Below are 22880 nucleotides of genomic sequence, written 5' to 3' on the forward strand. Positions count from 1 at the left end.
GTTTCAGATAAGTGGGCAATCCTATTGCAGTATATGGATGCAGTATCTAAGTACCCCAGGATTAGTGAGCATCTGACTTAATTTGTAGTTTCTTTTATTTCTCTACTTTTATTGGTTTGCATCTTAACATGATTATTTTTTATTAGTTCTATAGTAAATATATAGTATTTATAGTATTAGTATAGTATTAGTATAGAATTTACAGTATATAGTATATATAGTATTAGTTCTATAGGTAATAGTTTTATTATATATTTTATTAGGGTTTCGGTGGCTGATTGCCCCTAGTTGAATGTTTGTCGTCAATAGAGCTGTGTCCCCTTACCACCACTTCCCCTTTGAATCCTTGAGTGAAGGGTAACACTGATTGCACGAGAATCTTTGTGTGATAGATTAAATCTTTTTATTGTGTTAGATGTTTTGGAGAAGTAATAGTCAATAGGAACAAAGTTTTTATTTAAAGTACATTGATATGATATAAATTTTTAAATCTCCATGCAGTAAATCTAAAATCAGGTTCACAGTGAACGTAATAGCATTGTTTGAAATAGTTAATGGCGTGCTGTGAATCTGTTGAATAGACTTAAATATGAGGGGTAGTCATGAATCTGAGAAAAAAAAAATACAAGACTTCCATTTTGTGGTTGGAATGCTGGCATGTTGGAAATTGCACATTAATATTTTATGGAGTACAACCAGTAGAAAATGGTCTCTAAAGGTCATCTGCCTTCAATGCTGATGTGGTATGGAAATTTAGTGGGTAAAACTTGATTATAAAAGGTCTCCACAAACATGTAGTTGTCAGGTATTTTGGACATTATGCTGGTATCTTTGGGTAAATCTATGTTGAGTTGTAGTCTGCAGTCCAGCGATGCTCCAGGTAGGACAGAACTAGACTAGTGTTCCCAGCAGTTAGCCATGCTGGAATTTTGCACCACCCATACGTGTTTTCTTACCACATTATCAGTAGTTTCTGTGCTGCACCTCAGCTTTTAAATTGCAAGTAACTTGGTAACAAACAGCATAGATTTTGATGTTTTGCTGCTCTCCTGCTCCATGAATAAATAGTATTGTTGTCATGTATCAAAACAAGGGACTTTGGCAACTAGAAAGTTTCATTTGTAGAAATAGCGTTTGGCTTGTTTTTTTGGGTTTGTTTTTTTTTTTTTTTCCTAATGCCTGTTCAGTTTACTGTAGTTGAGTTAGAAAATTACTTTTTATCTGTTTGTGCTTTTCTTTGGAGCATTTTAATTTTTCTTAGTCGCAGAAAAATATTGTTTAAACTACATTCAAATTTTTAACTGGATAGGGAGATCTAGGTGTTTTCTTCTGTTTATCCAAGTATGACTTAGGGGATTGTGGTTCCGCAAGTTCTAGCAAGCAGCATAGCATTAGTGTCCAGCAATTTTTCTTGGTGTTTCTTGAAATCCCCTGCCTTTTAGATAAAGAGCAAGCTGGAAATCATTTCTCTAGGCTAAACCCTTCATAGTGGTCTACTCTGTCTCATCTGATACATGGTAGAGATTAAGATCTATTTTTAGTTGCTATAGATTCATATCATCAGAATAAGGATAGGTTTCACTTTTTTTTTGGTGTCTTTTAGGATGCTGGGACTCTTCATCCGCGGTATTGAAGAAAACAGCAGATCCAGGCGTGATGGTCTATTCCATGAAAATGAATGCATTGTGAAGATTAACCATGTGGACCTTACAGATAAAACCTTTGCACAGTAAGTGCTAGTTTGCGGATACTTTTAACTAGCCAGGATTTTATACAGTGCTGTGTTTATTAAGTGATTCATGCAAAGGGATTAGTATTTATTTCAGATAAAATGCCTGTAAAATTGATACCTGGCAGAGACTTTGTAATTTTCTTTCTGAAACCTTCAAATAATGTGAAATCTGAGGAGAAGAATCTGCTTGGAGTCTTAGTGAACTTATTGTGCTTACTTAATTTAAATAGCTTTAAATTCTTAATAGTTATCTTCACTTTCTGATTCTTCTGTTATCTCTTTCCATTATTTTTTTTTGTAATTTTTTCCTCATAAGACTTTCAGAATGAGTCAACATTGCAGTGTGGTTTTTATGAGCTTTTGCAAATGAAATAAGATCTATTTTGGGTTTATTTTTTTGGTGCTGCAGCTTACTGAGCATTTAATTTTTTAAAAATTCTACTACTGTCAAACTGTGCTTAGTTGAGCTAAATGGGAAGTCTCGCCTCTTATGACTTTTATTACAAATCTGTTGACATTTATTCTCTATCTCAAATGAAGTAACAGGTTGTTTTGATAGGCTGTGAATTAATGTGACATTGTCGCACAAAAGAATAGCCTCTCAAATTTCACAGATATTTGCTGTAGTAATTAAACAGTAATTTGTTTTTACTTTTAATCCATATGTTTAGACAGCTGAGTGATTGTTTATAATATAACAAAAATCTATTGAGATGTCAAGGGAGTTGAAGCTTAACTTTCTAAACAGTTCAAGGTTTCCAGACTAAAATCCAATAAGTAATTTCACTGTTAGGGATAAATATTTGCAAAACAGGTTTTCATAAATCCAGCATAGTTCCGTAGTGTGGGTATTTACCTTGTTTTTGAGGCTGTGCTTTTTGCTGCTTAACAGCTTTTTAAGTTACTGCTTTCTGCATATTTGGTGGTAAACATATCCTGCTGCCATACAGTACATGCCATTCTCTTCCACCCATGAAAGTTCCTACATGAGATACCAACTTTATCAGAACATAAATGTTAGTATATGAAAATGTTTGTTGCCTCACCTGTGCCGTTTTGTAATGAAGTTGTATCCTTCTCAAGTGAGATTTTGCCTGAATCAAAGCCTCTCTTTTCAAAATTGTATGTAATCTTTCTTTTACAAATTTGTGGTCTCCTTTGTGTTCTCTTCAGGATGTATCCAGCTCTCCAGAGACTTTATGCCCATGGAAATATATATCTGGAGTGAAGGATTCCACATATTTTTCTATAAGGTTACTAGATTTTGGGACAGTTAAAAATACTGCACTGAACTTTCCAGTTCTCCATCACGTATTTCCTTCAAAATGAGAAATGCAGTTTTCTCCAAGTTGCAAAGTTTCGGGAGTTGGAAAAGATATTTACAAAGACGGTTGCTAGTTTAGAGAGGCTGGTCTTGTTAGACAATCTCTCTCTGTGATGGGGAGCGTGAGAGAAGTAACTAAAATGTGATTCAGATCAGAATGTAATCTAATTGGTCTAAATCACCTTACGTTACAGTTACAAGGAGCGGTTGCAGTGGTGTTGGATCTGAGGAGAAAAACTGTGGGCAGTGAGGACTCCACATCGTTTAGGGGCTGGGAGGAGTATTTTGGACAAGCTTTAGCCTGGTTCCATGTGCTGTAACATTGTTCTGCTGAATTTGCCAGAACAGCCTTCTGGCATCATCCGTCTTCCTTGGCTGTTGAGAATGGCTAAGAATGCAGCTTTCCAGGTTGAAACTCTCAGCGGATATGTCTTTTAGTTTTCATCTGGCATGACATACCTGTACTAACCTGACAGAAGTCCAAGTCACAGAAATGCAGTAATTGTAATGGATGTGATGAGTATTGTCCCAGTGATTGTTGACCCAGAAGCATCATCAGATTCTCCTCTGAGAGGAAAATCTGTTTGCTAGCTTCAAATTGACATTTCACCGTAACCCTTGTAAAAGCTGTTTTAACACTTAGCAGAGACTGTTACATCCTGTCTCTTTCCATTTTCAGCAGAGACTTTCTAGTATTGCTCCTGATGATTGCTGCTTCTGCAACTGTAATAGCAGCCTACTTTCTGTATTCCCATGTTTATAATAGTTTTATTTATTGGGACTCTTGGTCTGCTTTTTCATTTGCTGTTAATCCATTCAATTACATTCTGTTGTGTTGCAGAGTTTCTAGCACTTCTTTTAATTGACTCCCTTACTTCTTTTAAAGTATGCATTTGGGGTCTCAAGAAATGTAAATTCCTCCATACATTATTTTTTCTCTTTGAAGTGCAGCCAGTTATTTTGCCCCTCAAGGGCTTTCCCACAGGATGTCTGGCGTTATTTACACTATTTTTTGTTTGAAGATCGTCTTATATTTTCTCTTTCATATATTTAAAATATTCATCTCTTGAAACTGAGTTATTAAATTACCTTGCAACATATGACCAAGTGGCTACTTGCAAGGATGAAGATGGGGTGTGAAAGAAACCCAATTATGACTTTACATCCTTATGCTGGGAGCATGCCATGGTTTCTACTATCAGAGTAAGGTCTGTCCTTGGAAACACTCGTAGGCCACAGATGAGAGTGTCACCTATAACCTCTGAGGGACAGTGGTGTTTACAGATCTGAAACATAATCCTTGAGGGTGATGCTGAAAGAATACCTTCCTTACAGCACTCTCCGTGCTATCTTTCTTTTCCAAGTTTGAGGTTTTTCTTCTGGAAGCTTCCTGTCAATTAATTATTCTGACTCTTGGTGCCCATACACTCAGTGTAGACAAGATGGTACTTTCCCACAGCAGTATCCATTGGGACTGCCCCCTGACTTCAGTATCTTCATGCTGCAAAAAACCCTCTTGAAACAAACCCTTCCTTCCACTGTGTATAGCTGCAAGGTGGAAGTACCATGTGGCTTCATTCACATGGGAAAGCAATAGGTGTGTATTCAAGATGTTAACATTTCCAGTGGCTTCCTTTCTGTATCAGTGTAAAAAACTATTTTGGAAGTACATTCAAGTTTAACTCCTGTTGCATAACTGAGTGTAAATCTATAGCAAAGAGTTCAGTAAAATATTGACTTTGACTGACAGACATGCTGCAGAAAGGTGGGAGAAATGTAAATTGTTTTCAAAAGGACACCATGATTTATTTAAAAATTAATGTGGCCACTACTTCCCCTCTTGACCTAGTTCTGCTAAGCAGAAGTTCTTGATTTTTCATTCTCGAAATGTGCTTCAGCTACTACTTCTGTTTGTACTTCAGTTGTCTTATGCAATATGGAAGAAAATCAGTGCACTTCATCAAAGGTGGAAGAGGAGAGCATAGAGAGAGAGAAGCCTCCTTTATTCCTTTAGAATCCAGGGTTTGTAAAATGTCTTGATTGTCCAGACCTATTGGTTACTCAAAATCCAGGGAAAGCTTTATGAACAGTTGCTTTGGTCAACTTGTCTTGATGCCTTGAAATGCATGGGAACCTGAAGTCTGTATTGTTACTACGTTGACAGTTCAAGGGAAGTAGTTTCATTAAATGCTCTGAGACGGTTTCTGATGTTGCAATTGAGCACGCCTATAAAGGCGTTTATTAAGTCTATATACCCACCTTAGGAAGAGGTTACTGCTTGGAAGATGTGAGTAATAAATATTTATTTATTTATTTATCTGTTTATGTGGAACCACGCAAATAGTTGCACCTTTTTGGGCACCAGGTTTTTTAATGATATTTATATATCCCATACCATCATCCTTTTGTATTGCAACATTTGCAGTCACAATATTTCTTCTGAAATATATCCCATATATCCCATACCCTCATCCTTTTTTACTGCTGTAGAATCAGCCGGTAGTTGCATTAGGTGAAAATGAAAAGATTAAGAGATCTAAGGGTCAGTGAGGTTGTAGTTGGAATAAGTGGAGTCTTGAGCTTGCTTAGAGTAGTTGTATCCACCAGAGCAATTGGTCATAAGTGCTCAGTGTGCTTTTATGCCAACAAGAAAATATGTAACAGACAAACACTTGAAAAAAGTAGCAACCTATGACTTCAGGAGTCTTTTGGTGAGCTTTTGCCATCAGAACTTCCATTCCTCATGTTCCGCATGAAGAATTGTGTTCATTAGTTTATTCTGGCTGATGTCAGGAATTCTGACAGATGTTCTTTTCCTACTTGAAAAGTAAAGGAGTTTAGAAATAACTTCAAACTCTGCCCAGATTTTCCAGTTTGTGATGTGAATTTTCATACCTTTCATTTAAAGGGCTCAGGACATCTTCCGTCAGGCAATGAAGTTTCCAAGTGTCATCTTGGAAATCCTTCCTTCGTATAATCGAGAACAATATGAGAAGTGTGCTATTGCTCCTCTTTGTTTTCTGGATAATGAAGAAGGAGTTGCAAAAACAAAGATTCCACCTCCTGTTCATCCTAAACCTGCTCTAAAAACAGTTAATCTTTCTGGAACAAGCAGCTTTGAGGCAGGTGTACAGGCAACACTACAACAAGCTAAGAGCCCCAACCTCCCACGTCTGGGTAGAAAGTCATCTTCTCCCTCCCTGTCTCCACTTATGGGCTTTGGCAATAAAAAAAATGCAAAGAAAATAAAGATTGACCTGAAAAAAGGTAAGACTTTGGAGATGATATGCTTGATTCTGTATCATGTTTTCTATAGTGAGATTATATATATATATATATGATTTAACTAAATATATATGATTTAACTATTATATACATGATTTAACTAAATTAGTGACATTAGAAGTATAAGCAAGTTATTTGCAGTTGAAAAGTTCCAAAACATCCAAAAGATAGAGGTCTGTTAACAGTGAAGTTCTCACCAGTCAGCTTTCTGATAAATTTTGGGTGCATGTTCACAAGAACTATTGATTTTAGAACATCTGATACGGGTGATGTGGAAGGTCTTTCATTAGCAACATGCAGTATTAAGAGATCCTTAGACTTTTCATAAGTACAGAATGAAAATGTGAACTGGCTGCTGCTGATGTGTTATTTTTCTTCATATCTGCTGATTGACCACGGCACTGTTACAACGTGCTTTTAAAGATCTGTTTAAAAATACATTCTGCTCTGTTTCATGTTACCCAAGGAGCTGACTACAGATTTACCTGTCCTTCCCTTTTTTCTGCACTTTCTTCCCATCTGTATTTATCAGCTGTCAGCAGGCTGAATTGTACGTTTATGTCTTTAATTGCTGCTCAGTGCAGATGTCTTCTTTTGCGCGGAGTACCAAGTTTATGCACATGTAGTAAAATGTGCTCAAGCAGATCCCAATTAGCATTTATATTTTCTGTTTAATTTTTGTCTCTGATTTGGCTGAGACTTAAATTTGATGCCAGAAGTGGCCCTTTTAAAAACTGTCTGTAACTTTATGCTTTTAACATGTAATGAATGTAATCAAGCTGTCATTTCTTAATTTTTTGTTATTTTTTAACTTAAATCACTCATTTTTACTTCTGAACTCTTCAGCTTTGTGTTAACAAAACCTGCTTCAGTATTCTCTGTATTTTAGATGCAATGCTTTTGATTTTGTAACAGTAATTTATATTTTTAGAAATAATAGGAATGAGATACTGAGATGATATCTCTGAAGGCTATTACAATGGGTAGCAATCCTGCTCAATATAAAAAAGATTTTTATGTACCCTGCTGTTCCTGGGTGATTTTTGTGGCAGTACCTGCTAATATTGATTTTTACTCCGTAATTATTTGTTAACACGTTTATCTATGAATGCTTGAGGTTGTTTATTTCCAAGCAGCAAACGACTCCACTTAATGAAAGCTTTGAAACACTACTTCCTCCTTTCTTAACAGCATGTTTTCAGCAGTTTTCGCATTCGAATCATGTGACGTTTTCCACTTCTCTCCAAGTTTTAGTAAAACCTGATAAATTATATGTATGCTCATAAATAAACAATTCTGATTGCTCCGATTTATTTCAAAGACTTGACATCAATGTGAAGGCTGATACTAAAACCACCTAGAGAAAATGTAAACACTTTAAAATGAAAGTTCTCGCTTGTTTTGTATTATTGTGGGGTATCCAAAAGTATCTGCGTTTGTAGCTGTTGCAGGAGGATTTGGGCGTGTGTTCTGACATCGATAGAATTGTGAAGGTGTGCAGAAAATACTTGTGTTTACAGCTTTTTGTTTGCTTTCTTTTTTAAGAGCTAACCTGAATGAGTGCCCGTAATATGCTCTGACATTGTTGACTTACTTTTAATAATCATCATTTTCTTGTTGAATTTTATATTGGGAGTTTTTTATCTGACTTTCTAGGTCCAGAAGGACTTGGTTTCACTGTGGTTACCAGAGACTCTTCAGTGCATGGTCCTGGTCCGATTTTTGTGAAGAATATTTTGCCGAAAGGTGCAGCAGTAAAAGATAGTCGTTTGCAGTCAGGAGACAGAATCCTAGAGGTTAGGATAAACATCCCTTGTATTTGCATTGCTGAGTATTGATTGCTGGTTTGGGCATAAATGTTTTATTTCCTTATACATGCTACTGATGATGGAATTACAGTTCTTGACCTTGCCTTAAGAAAAAAGTCTCATGTCTTTTGTATTGTTTGTCAACAAGTATTTGACACTATGATTGGAAAAAGGTGCTTTTCACAAGGACCTGTGCCTGTTTGAATAGGGGGAAATTAATAAAATCATGGTTCTTAAAGCAGATAAATGTATCAGTTTAGAAACAAAACATGGTCTTCAGTCATGTCCAAAAGTCTCAGATTAATATCAAGGCAGTTAAGCGTTCATCTGAAGGCAATTTTGCTCAAATCTGTCTGTTTAAAATTTTAGATACTTTGTGACTTACAGCCTCATCTAATGGGTTGTTTAACTTACTAACCTCAAAAAGCTGTCGAAGTAAACAGTTTTAATACTTAGGTCTTGTTTCTATACTTTTCATCTTCAAAGCACTTTACAAACTAATTAAGCCTCACAACCCCCCTGCAAGGTGGGTAAGTACTACAGAGCTGCTCTAACAGATGGTGAAAATGAGGGGAAAAGGTTATTTGTGCAGGGCCAGAGGGAGAGACAGCGTGGGAGCTGTTGCTAATTCTTCTTTGCTCTCAGTCACTGAATGACACCTGTGTTAGGTGAGGGGTACATGATGAAAGACAGTCATACAGATATGACATCGTCTGTTCTTTTGTGTCTGGTAGGTGAATGGACAGGACATCACTGGCAGAACCCAAGAAGAGCTTGTGGCTATGCTGAGGAGCACAAAGCAAGGGGAAACTGTCTACCTATTGGTGGCTCGTCAGGAGGAAGCCTTTCTACCTCGTGAGCTGGTAAATTTGTCAATTTTTTCTTGAAGAGTGATACTGAAACAATGACATGTTTTAAAATTAGATCAAGAAATAGAAATTAACTGTTGTTGGCTAAGCAAAGGGTAGCTGGTTATCCAGCTAGTAACCCAGCAAAGAATAATTCTGTAAGGCTTGCATTTGAGAAGTACTTATACTTACCTTTTATTTCGATAGATATTTCATTTTGTCTACTTTAGATACATTTCCATGCAATCTGATTTTTCATCCCAAAAATGACATCATAAGTATAACTCACATGTGAACATTGTAAACTAATTTTGTAACTGTGAGGTCAAGCATGGCTGAAAATGGATAATTCTCTTTCAAAAGACTTTAAACCCAAAGTCAAACAAACTTTAAACCAGAAGTTTAAAGTGCATGTAATAAGTTCCTGCAGCTTATCAGTAACAAACTATTGAGGGTGGCTGCCCCCAGGAGATGTACCTTCTAAGCCAGTTGCCAAGCTGCAGGAGCATAAGGAATAGAATTCCATTGCATTCCTCACAAATTTTGGAAGCAAGCTTTTACTTGGCTGCTAGTCTTAGGCTCTTGCATGTCCGATTTTGTTCTATGTCAAGTGTTTCATTTTTGCTTCTTTTTTTAACACTGTCATGAAACTGTTCTCTCACATATGCAGAGGGAGGACTACATCAGTGTAAGAGTGCTATGTGATACATACGTGTTTCCTCTCAAAGAAGGTCATCTCTTTGGTTGTCTCTTCCTTATCTTGATTGATGGCTATACTTGACCTTTCATTAAGTAGTTCTCAGGATAAGGGAAGGACAGCATTTCCTGCTTTTGTCTCACTTTATCTCCTTTAAAGGACACAAACCGCCTTTATCCTTCTCTTAAGATGCAGTCTTCTTGCCTTTCCTTTTGCTTTAGACTGTTAGCAGGATCTTCTACAGAAATCCTCTATTATATTTCCTCACAAAACATTGCTGACAGTTTTCCTCTTTTTCCTTGTTACCAGTTGGAACTTGTTGAGGTAAGGGTGTCTGTTGCCTATGGTAGGATAAGAAGCTGAAAGGGAGTTCAGATTCTCTCATGTGAGCCTTTCCTCTTGTGCCACTGGTGCCCACTTTTTCCTGTAGTACAGCAATTCTGAAGTGTCTTAATAAAACTGGTTTTGTTTTCATTTTCCTTTTTTATAATGGCAGAATATGTTCTGCCCTCTAATTGTGGGCATTCATTGTCAGATTCCCAAAGCACCAAAGTTGGTCATCATAATACTTCGTTTAGTAAGCCCCAAGCTGGAAGGTCAGTTTCTATGTGGAGGAAAATTTCTGAGTCTGAAAGTACTAAATTATCTATTATATTTGGGTTTTCTTTTCTTCCACCAGCTCTTCTAAATAAGAGATTAGTTTCTTAAAATGCTACCCATCAACAGGGTTTTTTTGCAGGTTTAACTTATAAAACACATCACTTGGAAAACATACTTTTAAAGAAAAGTATGTATTATTCTTCTCTCTCTCCTATCCCCCAACATTATACCTTATTCTTTATTGTCATAGTACAAATTCTCTTTGAAATTACTGTACCAGTGTGTGGGCATAAAAGACTGGAAGAATCTGAAAGTTATTTATAATTTTTACCTGCCACAATTGCATGCTATTAAATTCTAGCCCCTACAGTAAGGATCAACTACCTTTCAAGAGGTGACTTACTTATGACTGGAATGATTGAAATACAGAAAGTAGCCACATTTATCCTGCTGGCTTGACCTTCGCTTAGATTGCTTTCTCTGCAAAAGAATGATGCATAAGTGATGGCCTTCACTGTAAGGGAGATGATATGTGAATTCTAATACTGTTCTGTGTTCCTTGTTATCCCAATCAAGAACAGTAAGTATAGTACAAATGTGAGTTACAAATTCACTGGGTAATTTTATGGAACCAGCCCTTCAAAATTAAAAAGCCTTTCAGCAACATCTGTTTGGTAGCTCACAGCAAAAGTGTGGATTACCATGCCCTTAAGCTACCAGATGTTGATAATAATACAATGCTTGTTAGAATTCATGAGATGTTTGAGAATAGTCTCGACAAAGATTAAAAAAAAAGAAACTAAAATTACCTTAGCTTTTTTGTTTGTGTTTAGCTTTAGCCATGATACTCATTGGACTAATTGGACTAATGACTCCTCTGCTACCTCGAAAGTTACAGTGCTGTTTTGGTCAAAGAGGAGAAAAAAGCCAGCACTTTAAATGTTTGGTTTTGGGAGGAAAGGCAGTGGATAATCCAATATTTTTCAAGGACAGCTGTAACTGAATGCTCTGGCTGTGTAACATGCATGCAGAGTTTACCTAAACACTTGGGGGTTTTGTTAATGCCTGGCAATAATAAAGTAATTGCTTTATATCAGACTTGTTCTTAATTTGAGCAGTTCTCCAGGGTCTGTAACCTGAGAAGCTGTTTTCTTTAGATTCGCTGTTACCTGTTACAAGAAAAAGTAGAAGGACTGCCTAGTAAATGTGCTCACTCCCCACAGCTTCCTAGGGCAAGGTTGCCTCTGGAAGTTGGACCCACTAGCGACCATGCACAAAACCACTTATGAACATGTTGCTCCACAAGAACCAGGTTCCTAGGTTGATTTCTGGAGAGAATTTGATAGTTGCATGGGTACAAAGCAAGTAATATAAAGAAATACCAGTGGTGGCATTTGGTTGCCTTGGTCTCTAATAATACAGTTTGACTTTTCCTTGTAACAAAGCTGTGGTTTGGAGAAAGCTTGGTCTCACGGATATTTTCTCTTCAGCAAGCTAGATGGGAGCTGAGTTTGGAGGTTTTGTTACTGTGATCTATCCTGATGAATTGCTAGCAAGTAGGAAAATATATTCGGAATAGCAAACATTTACCAGGGCAGCCAAGAGAGATGTATGTGGGTGAGGATGAATCAGTGGTGCAAACAGGCATCATTAAATTGTCGGCAATTGGGCCTTCAGTTACACCAGCCTATGCAACATCTGAGAGTTGTACAGTCGTATTGCTTGCACGTAATGAGGGGATAAAATAGAAAACCAAATCTTTGTAGTGTTGTTACTGGTTTAAAAAAAGGGGGATCTAATGAGGTTTGGGGTTTTTTGGTTGTTTTGGGGGTTTTTCTGTGTAATTGAAGCAGACCAGTGAAGTAGAATTTGGACCAACCACAGGTTGTTGTCCTTATTATCCAGTTAGCCAAATGTTCCCAGTAATTCATGCCAGCTGTTGACAGTGTAGCAGCTGAGTAAGGAGCTGATTCCAAAACTCAGGGGAAGATCTTGATTCACTTAATTACCGCACTCTACAGAGTGGCCGGTGATTAGTGTATTCTTTAAGGTGCATTTGGGCTTTAAACCATGTAACACTGATTGTTTTCGAAAGGATGGTGAATATTACAGAGGGAAACTGGCTTAACTGGGCAGATTTGGATTTTCCAGCTCTCATCAAAGTAAACGGAATACACATAAAACTGTGGCTATCATTCTGTTGTGTTTTGAAAATACAATCTTTTGATCATGTGTATTTGTTGCATCATGTATTTTCTTCAAGGAAAATGTGTGATCTGAAGCTGCCATTTTTTAAAAAACAATGATGTAAAGATCACTTCCCCCCCTTGTCTGTCCTTATCCCTGTGTTGGTAAAACAGGCAAAGCTACTTGAATGAGAACAGCTCTGGTGTAACCCATTCCACACCATGACCCTATGCAATTCTTTATTGTCATTTTTCAGGAGCCTTCAGGATAGAGGATATGATGCACATAAGCAGAGGAATGTGCCTGTTCTGCGGTTGCCAGAAATTGTGTAGCACTGAAAATGTTTTAGTACGTTTAAGTTAGAGCACCTATATAGTACGGGCTTTGCATATTTTTCTTTTTTAAGATAGCTTTGAAAGTCTCAAATGTGATCAGTATTTCTATGGTTTATGACATATTCGCTGATCCCTGAAGAATGGAGGAAAAGGAGAAAAACAGCATTTTTACAACAAAAACTAATGGAACAACAGCAGTGTATATAATGTAGTAATTGATCTTTACCTCCGAGTCTTCTTTTTACTTTATAGTACACATGTACAGGTTAAAAGGAAGCAGGAGGACTGGCAAGTTCAATTAAGCACTTTTTCTGCTTTACCATGTGATTAACTTTTATGTTTCAGTCTTCCCCTAGTTAAATTTGTTTGCTTGAAGTGTTGTCCTTTTTGGTTTTAATATTCAAAGCTTGATTCCTATGGCTTCCTTTTAATTGTTTCTTGTCTTTTTATGTGCAGAAAATGACAGGTGGAATTTCAACCTAGACTTAACCATTTTTGCACCTGTTCTGGTAGATTAAACCCCTGATTCTAACTCAATTAAGCAGAAATGGTCAAATAATTTCAGTCAGAAGGTGATTCCAGCAAGTACTAATTCTCTGTTGTGTTACTGCTGTTCAAATGCAGGAGAACCTGATGGGGGAGAGGGGGTAGGAAAATATACATAGTGGTTTTTAATAACATATACAAGATTAAGTTCGTGAATTGTTCTGCATTAATGAAGGATACTGTGTACACGCATGACATGTTTTCTCTTGAATAATTTTATAAACTGTGTAGGCTTTAAGAAGTCTTGGGTTTTTGGTTTGTTGGGGTGATTTTTTCAAGAACTTTCGAAGGAGAGTGTTTAATTTGGGGTAGTTTTTCTTTATCTGGAATAGCTGAGAAATTAGTGTAGGTTGTATCTACGCAAATGTATCTTTGTAGAGTGAAAACATTGAGTAGTACTGCTCCTTCAAAGGTTTTCAGCTTTCATTATCTTATTTCAGAAGATGGTTACTAGTTCATTATAGCTTAGAGTACTGGAAACTGTGCACTGAGGTTTGTTGATTAGTTACTGTGCTTGTTATGAAAGTCAGTGGAAGATCACTATCTGGAAGGAATGTGACAGTCCTTCCTGTCACAGCGAACAGAAAATGTGGCAGAAAGTATCCCATTATCCCAGATTTTAGTGGGACTCCCTAACTTACCGAAGGGGGGAATAAGTTGCTTGAATAATTCAGGTATCTTAAAAAAGTAATTTTTTTTGTTTTTAATTTAAATTAGATTCAACGATTTTGAAATGCAGAATGAGCTCGCATGTGCTGTGAAGTGCCAATATAACTACGAATACTGTAAACATGTTTACTGTGCTTTTCTGTGTGAATAGTGGTAGTCAGCCTTTTCAAGGCTGCAGAGACCTTGCTACCTCTGGTCTGCTATTGCTTTCGCTGTCAAGCTTATCAATGTTACGATCTAGCAATGACTTGTCTTTCAGACCTCAGTCTTCCTATTTTCCAGCCAGTACAATGAACCTTAAAAGGGTGGTCTGAAAGTTCTGGTCATAGCACTTACTGCCTGCAAGAACTTCTAATGGTGCTCTGCCTGCTGGTAAAGGAGTGGAGACAAGTAAGGAGAGAGCATAATGTTACTTGTACCATGAGATGCTGTATTTGCTTATAGGATTACTGCCAAAACCTCCTAATTTGAGGAACCCTACCTCGGAGCATTGGGAAATGAAAACTGTTTACTTGATAGCATGAGTCTCAGCTCTGGTATTGTCCGAAATTTTTTGGCAGCCCACTTTATGAAATCAGAAGTATGTATACATTAGAATGGAGGCATATAAAGTCTGTCTCTTACCAGAAGTTGTGTCTCCATACATTTTAGATGCATTATCCAGATTTACAGTATTTATGTTTAATAAAACCAAAGTATTTGGGCAATTCTTAAATCTTACTGGCAGCTGTAGTATCTTGCCATTTACAAGGGTCACCAGCTTTATTTCATATACCATACAAATATTTTTAAAAGTCTCTCTGCCTTAGAATCCATGAAAAAGGTTTTCTTAGGCTAACTTTACATGAAATGTGTGCATGTGGTGTTTGAAGTAGACATAAAAGCATTATACACTGCTTACTGCTTTGTTTGCTCTCCCTTTAAAACAGTAACCAGTAAATCAACTAAGTGCAACACAGTGCATCAGTATTGTGACCTGCTTGCCAGAAATATATTCTGAAGGTATGCAATCCTAAATTCACCCTGAAAATACCATGTAGTCTTCCATCTTCATGAGTGATAAGACTTTAGGATCTAAGTGGCAAGGTATATTAACTGCATAAGGCTCCAGCTCAGTACATGGTTAACCCCATATGTGGGATGAAAATGGGTGTTTTCACAGTAGGACATACCTCGATTGAGGACTGAGCAAGTTAACTGTTCTTCCTCTGTTTCCTACAGTTACGTAAAAGGTTAAGTGAGACTGCATTTGTAAGTTGAACGGAAGTGCTACATCAAATTACAAAACACTTTTGCAAAGACACACCATTTTCTTGGGTGAAACTTGCTATAGGATCTCGAATAGGCATGTCAGGCAAACTTAAGAATCTCTGGTTTTGAAGTGTCCTCTGACACTGAATAGTGAAATGTGATGTATCTGTCTTGGATGAAGAGCTGTATATAGTTTTGTCAGTTTTCAAAGCTGTAATGCCAGGGAGTCTACGTAATTGAAACCAGAACCATTCTACCTAATATGACACAAATTTGTAGTGTACTGTGTTAATGTAAAAAGTATCCACGTACAGTATGATATATCTCCATGGATTTGCTGTTGGCTTTTTTGTCTTAGCAGGGTGTGCCATTAGTGACGATTTAGTTTTTATTGCAGGATGGAATACAGATGATTTTAAAGAAGCCAATCTGAAAGCATCTGTCAGAAATGCTAAATATGAATACATGCAGCAATGACTTCAGTTATTTACTAGATTGTGACAAGATTACAGCAGTACATTATCTTTGAGTATTATTTTCAAGAGTATTACTATATATCTGTTGCAAATACAGTGTGGATTTTTATAGAAAGTAAATGAGCTGTCAGCAAAGTATTTCTTAATTGTGGCTAAGATCTTGGAAAGAACATAGAGAATAGCACAGATAAGGACATACCTTTTCTCTTTTTCTGCAGAAAAAACTTCTTTTTCAAGCTTTTCTGCCTGTGATAGTTATGTGGTGCCACAGTTTAAAGGCTGTTCTCTAACTCTTACAGATATTTTTTCTTTCTTTTTTTTCTTTTCAGAAATAATTGCAAAAGCATGTAAATGTCTTATTTCCTTCATAAGCCTTTGAAAATAACCCTCCTGGGTCTCTTGCCTTTTGCTCTTGGCTCTGAATGGCACTCCAGGGAGTTGGCATCTCTTATCAGAAATGAGCAGCCAGGCAAGGGGCAGCCAGCATATTGAGAGACCATAATAGTGTGTTGGTCAAGGGCAGCAGACAGGTACTGAAAGGTCTCTTGTTGTGTTAAACAAATGCTATTTCCTTCCTGCCTTAAGTGAGAGCTCATTTTTTTGTAAGCTTCTCTTTTGGCAAAAGAACAATGGGGATAAATAAGGCAACCTTTCCACTGAGAGATATGCATTAGATTATCATAAATCCACAGATCAAAAGTACCGTGGTCAATGAGAACAGGCGTTGTAAGATTAAATAAAAGGACTAATTGAAAGTGGTGTCCCAGGGTAGACAGAGGATTGACACAATATTGAGTAGATATAACCAGGGACTAAGTAGAAAAGGAAAGAAAACAATGCAGAGTACTTTTTTCAAAGGTTACAATTCTGTTTGTACGGGTGACTGTGCAGGTTTGTGTGCTTTGGGCATAAGAGAAGGCTACAAGTATTTTATTACTGTTTAAAATACTGAGAATTTGTTGGTGAAAATTACATACCAGTAAAATTTTAGGCTGTTGTAAGAGTCTTTTGTTATAGGCTTTTAATTAAGAAATTGGAGACCTGAGGTATAGATGTGCATCTAAAAATTAAGTAAAATCATTGGCAGAATATCAATTAATTGAACACATCCCGAGGCCCATGAATAAAGGCTGAATAAATTCAGTCTGCATTTCTGAATGTTATTTAGCACATATCATTAGGGCTTTCTGCTCCCAGATCTAGTGAACTCTGTATTCTTTCACGTTCATACAAATTCTTCTGAACTTTTTTGTCTGGTTTGTGATGATTCAGTAAATGTGAGAATTCATTTTACTGAAGTACTATGCGGTTATCTCAGTAGATGAAAACATTCCTGTCCTGATTTTCCTTGTGAGGAATGGTGCCTGTTCAGTTGTTTGCTCCATTCTGTTTAACAGCTGATTCTGGACAGCAAGCAGACAGACTGCCTCTGACTTCTGACTACTGCATTTGGTCCAGGAGAAACCACCTAGAGAAAGAGAGGAGACTGTCTTCCGCAAGCAGTTGAAAGAGCTCAGGAACTATCTGGGTAAAATGCTGGATGGTGCAACCAGGAGGGAGCTTTGCAGTAGGAGCTGCGGCTGGCAGACCCCTATAAATAGTCGGGAACAAACATCACTAAATTGCAGAGGTGACTGGGAAGGGAAGCGTGCATATCTGGAGGGGACTGTTCAGAGCTTGTTGCAGCTGAGGAAGCCACTGAAGGATGACAGGCTAAGATGTAGTAAAGCTTGAAGGAGGCACCTACCAACAAGGACAAAGTGAGCAGTAGCAAGGACAAAATGAGCAGTGGAGACTGATTATTCAAGTGTTTAGTGGGTTTGTGAGGAGGGTTTGGTTTCGTGTGTGTGTAGTTTAGTTCTTTTGGGGGGGCTGGTTTTGTTTAGTTTTTTTTCTTTTTTAACTTTAACCTTGTGCTGTTAACTATGTTTTATTAATACTTAAGAGTTTAAAAGCCCTTTTGCTGTCTCCAGTGTACCCATCTTAAAGTAAAAGTACAGGCCTGGCCACCTGAAAGTTCTGACCATCTTGAGGTCTTATCACTGGGCTGTCTGGACTTTGATTTATGCCAAAATTTCTCGTTCATCATAGCACCATTGAGTTACTTACCTGTGTCTGTAGTAGGGAATAACTTCAGTAATATACTGTCATTTAATTCCTGAAGTGCTGAAATGTGATACATTTGTCATGGAAAATACACGATGTGATTGTTGACTGGGTAATTTACAACATTAAACTTAAGTGTTTCCTGGGCTAGAAATATATTTGTGTTGTAGCTCCTTTCATTCATTCTATGTTTGAGTGAATTCAGATTCTAGGACAAGCTTGAGATAAGAAATATTTCTAATAGAATTCAAGCATTAGTGCATTGAATAGGACTTCCTTTTACCAGACAGTAATTGAGCTGATGATGGTTGCTCTATTGTAAAGTATTGATGTCTTGGGATAATGTTTTAGCAAAGTCAGGGAAATAGAGGCAGTAGGAATCCAGCTGTATGAGTCACTAGCAGCATTTAATATTCATACCTGCATATTCTAGGAACAGGGACCATCACTCATGAAATTAGTTGCCCAAATGAAGCAGTTAATTGATGAGCTGTTAACTTAAGGATGGCTGGAGCTCTTTTGGCCATCAGTAAAAATGCATTCCTTGGGAAGAGCACTATCATCAGGATAATAATTTGAGACCATTTAGCAAGTATAGGATGAAATCAAGCTTTTCTAGGTTTTGTTCATCCCCTTTTATTTCTCATCTGGTTTTCCTCCTTTCTACTGCTTCTCCCATACTCCCATAAAGACAAGTTTTCAATCTTGTATTTGCACCAGGGAGTCTTGATGTTGTAGACTGACTACCAGGCATTTGCTATCAGATGCTATGCAATGAGTAGCAAATGAAAATGTTAAGGAGGTAAAGACAGAGTTTACTTGGTCTGATAATTAATTCATCAATGATTTGTAGGTGTGCATCTCCTTTCCCTGTGAAATCATTGGAATGTCATTCACCTCCTTCATGGGTAACAAATTATTTTAAGTACTATTCAGCATTATTTTTAAATCAACTTTTTCTAGATCTTATGGTAAGGTTGAATATAACGAAAAAGAGAGTCTTTTAGGATAATTGGACTATGTTGAACTAGATGTATGTCCTGTGACAATAAGCCCCCTTGCTGCTTTCCTTGTAGTACTGGGAAAGACAAAACCACAATATTGAAGGGGCAAGAGTCTGGTGCGGGTGTCATGGATTGAAGTAGAAAAATAGCAGCAGCACACAGGAACTGCGTGCTTCGGGCACCAGGAAAGTAATACAAACTAGACTGTCCTGAAGGGCTGCACGAGACATCACATGTTGGGGACACTGAGAAAAACGCCTGTCCAAATCTGGACAGGATGTTCCATTTGGGTAGAGTTCTGATCTAAGAGTTGTGAATTGGCTGGCAAGCATATGCATGTTTTGAAAAATAGAAGATGGGGCAGAAAATCTTTCTTCTAAAACCTTAAATGCAAAATGCTGTTGTTAGAAGGCCAGTAAATAGTGAGGCCTTTTCCTTACACTGATTTCTCTTGAAGGAAGTTAGAGCAGGAGTGTTTACAAATTATCATTTTGTATTGTTCGCATTAGTTATGAATTTGTAGGTTTTGGGGAGTTACGTTCAGGATGTCTCAATATCCACAGCTAAGAAATGAAAGTGACAGATCTGTAACTGAGAATTGTCTACTGGTGAACAAAGACAAAAGCACAAATGAGTAACAGATACTAGAGACAAGTGCTGGCATCAAGACAATTGTCAGTGTTGGTGCTATGTCATTTTTATATTTCACAGTTAGGCAAATTGTGTTGACTTAATATCATGCAGTTACATTCCAGGAAGAATGTGAGCATGGTGTGTATTGGGATTGAGGTTTATAGTCCTAGCACTCTGGCTCATGCAATTCCTCTAGCGAGTGGCTGCTTCTCATCAGTGAAAGGGCATCTGAAATAAATTAAAGTTTACTTGGTGGTTGCTTCATTTGTTGCTTCAGGACAGTAATTTCTGCTCTCTGTTCAGAATTTCTTGTTGATCAGACCAGATAAGAGATGAATATAGGGGACTACTCTGGCTGCTGATAAAATATCTGTACTGCTGGTGCCTTTGCTGACAATTGCATTGATACTGTATGTACTGCAGCTTAGGCCCTGTGAACAATGCTTCATTAGGTAAAAGGGGGATTGGCCCAGCTACCTCACTCCTCCTTGTGTGTGGCCTCTACTTGATAATATAAGACTTTGACATGCTTGCAAGCAGCCCCCAGTCATCTTTTTCAACTTGAAATTCCCTGTAATTCCTTTTCGTGTTGTTTTTTCCTATTAATGTTTTAACACTCGTCTTACAAAGAACAAAAAATATCCAAGTGACAAGAAGCATAAACTAATAAATTGTCTTTGATTTATATGGACAAGGAAGAGTGCAGTAAAATTGGGTGTGATGCGTAAGGTTTTTTTATAATAATGCCTTCCATGAGCACTTTATAGTAGGTCTCCTGTCCTAGTTTTTTCTGTAGAGTGCCAGTATGAATATTTCAGACAAGAATTTGATTTTGTTTATTTTCATTATTCTAACTTGCTTTAAAAATACAGAACAGGCAAACCTCCACCCCCTCAACCACATACAACTCTACGAAACTGCACATACAGTGTACAGTGAGAGAAAGTCCTTTCTTGGATACTTGGATACTTAACTTGGCACTCTTGTAAACAGCAGTCTAATCTAGGAAAAACTGTGGGATTGACCTATACCAGGAGGAAAAAAAATTCTTAAGAAACCTCTATGGATTAAAAGTATGTACAAGGGAGTTAGTGCAGAATAAGTTACTGTGTTTCCATTTCTTACCCTTGCTTTTGTTGAATCAACTTCCCTCTGTAGACAGGTTTAAGGGAAGGATAATTTTTTAAGGATGAATCTCAATTTTCAGAAGGGAATGGGATTTAACAGTACAACTCTTGTTACAGTTTGTGAGCTGCATGTAAAGATGTTGAGATTTTTATGGCTTACATTTTTATGCAGCTGTGTTTAAAGTAAATATCTTTTCTATATTCTGCTGCAACATCAGTTTCATATCATGTGGAACTAAGCTATTTTACCTTCTATTTATGCATATTTGTGGGTATCATTAAAAATAACATTTTAAGCCATGTCGTGACAAAATGTCAGCTAAATGTACTGTTGGTTATAAGGCTGTTTCTTCAAGCTACTTTCTGGAAAAGAGGACTGTTTCTTATCTTGGGAACCTATGGAAACAACTCATCCATTGTCTCTGTCCCCTTTTCACCCATATTTTCATCCTTGTTTTCTCCAACAGAAAGGAGAGCCAAACTGCAGTATTCTGTCTCCGGAAACCACAGAGCAGTTGACCTTTGAGATTCCTCTGAATGATTCTGGATCTGCTGGACTTGGTGTGAGCTTAAAAGGCAACAAATCTCGGGAGACTGGAGCTGATCTTGGGATTTTCATTAAATCAATTATTCACGGAGGTGCTGCTTTTAAGGTATAGAAGAAACCCATCAGATGGTGATTACATTAAAATTCTGATGTTTCTATGATGAGTACTGAATGTCATTCAATTCTAGGAAGTAATAACTTTTTTTCACTCATTCCTTTAGGTGAGCTGTAAATCTACTGTTTTGTCCCAAGATTCTGGTGGTGTGTGTGGTAGGGTTTGCCCCAACGAAAGTGAATTGGTGGAAATTTTGGGAGGCATTTGGGTGCTGTAGGAAATGGGGAAAAGGGTGAAGGATGAGGGGATGAGGAAAGGCTGCCTCCCAGCTTCCCCACAGCTTACAGGGGCACATGGGAAAACTTGCATGTTGTTAGCCTCAATGGCAGATACCTACATTTATTGTCTATCTGCACTGATTTTAGTCCTCCCAAAGTGATAACAGTTACACCTATAAAAGCAATCAAAAGATAAACTTCTTCACAAAAAAGTAGAAATTGACAATTCTGTGCGGTTAAGGAACATGAGTTTAATTTATGCTGTAAATTAAAAGCTAGCTTGCCATTTTCTTTCTTTTTTTATTCCAAATATTTTTTACCACTGTAATAAAAATGTAACTTGGCTGAGCCTTCCATCAGTTATGCAGGTAACCAATTGTTCCTGAGATGGATTGAAGTGGTAATACTAAATCGGTAAATGAAAGTGTTTGAATTGTTGTGCTCCCTCTAAGGACTATATAAGGACTGCTGGGCATTTTTATGATTTTAAAAGTATTTGAGTTATTTTCTAATCTTTAGGAAAAAATGTTGACTGTGGTTTTTTTCCCTAATAAAACTTGGAAAAGGGAACTTTCTTGAAATTAGAAAAGAGTGTTAATCTTGCAGAGCTAGTATGTTTAACTTTTGTGGATCCATAAGGTAATTTTTTTTCTCTTGTATTATCTCAGCAATTCCTCACTTTTCTCTTTTCTGTAAAAATACCTTTTAATTCATTGTATGTAAATTCCTCTACTGACATCAGCCTGCTGAGTAAGACAGTTCACAGCATTAAAACTTTCATAATCATCTATTTACAGCATCTAGTAAATAGCAGTAATTAAGATTTAGCTTTGATGTGAATGTTTAATACATCCCTGCTTCTATTATTTACCTGTCCCAGTCCCACTGTTATTTCAAAGCTCAGATCTTCTCAAGTATAACTGAGCCTAGTATATGCAGTTCAGAATACTGACTGTGGTTAACTCAGGGCTAAAATACAATTGAAATAAGCTCATCTACTTGTGTATCAGAAATGAGTTAAGGAACGAATGAACAAATTAGGGCTGGATAAACTCAATTTATGTGCATGTCTGCTATGAACTGCAGCTCATTTTACTGTGAAAATGTGGCTGCCCTCCTTGCTTTCCCAGGTTTGTGTTTCCTGAGTGATTGTCCACACTAGGTGCTTTGACAGTCTGTATTGCCACAGATAAACTCAGTGTTTTGAATAGCAAGGCTTGTGGAGCCATATTCTGACAGCACGAGTGGGCTGGCTTCCTAACTTGTCACATCATAGACATATAAAACAACTTTTTCTAGTTCTGTCTGTTTACCATTCTGTGTTCTTACACAGTTACTCCAAAGCTTAGCTTGAGGGATCTGCATACTAACA

The 22880-nt window shown here is 37.3% G+C and overlaps 1 protein-coding gene across 3 annotated transcripts in view; it reads left to right on the plus strand.

Annotated features, from left to right (window-relative positions):
- Nucleotides 1–22880, plus strand: part of PARD3B (par-3 family cell polarity regulator beta) — a 429596-nt gene that overhangs the window by 201538 nt on the left and 205178 nt on the right. For all 3 annotated transcript variants that reach the window (XM_061455076.1, XM_061455066.1, XM_061455058.1), the window contains exons 7-11: nt 1604–1729; nt 5965–6323; nt 7998–8137; nt 8884–9012; nt 21096–21281. In XM_061455076.1, coding sequence (XP_061311060.1) covers nt 1604–1729; nt 5965–6323; nt 7998–8137; nt 8884–9012; nt 21096–21281 — 940 coding nt within the window. The remainder of the gene's footprint in view (nt 1–1603; nt 1730–5964; nt 6324–7997; nt 8138–8883; nt 9013–21095; nt 21282–22880) is intronic.

This window comes from Pezoporus flaviventris, unplaced genomic scaffold (assembly GCF_033815535.1).
Source record: "Pezoporus flaviventris isolate CSIRO_AGI_PZ_B2104156 unplaced genomic scaffold, CSIRO_AGI_Pfla_v1 ptg000001l, whole genome shotgun sequence".
Classification (NCBI taxonomy): domain Eukaryota; kingdom Metazoa; phylum Chordata; class Aves; order Psittaciformes; family Psittacidae; genus Pezoporus; species Pezoporus flaviventris.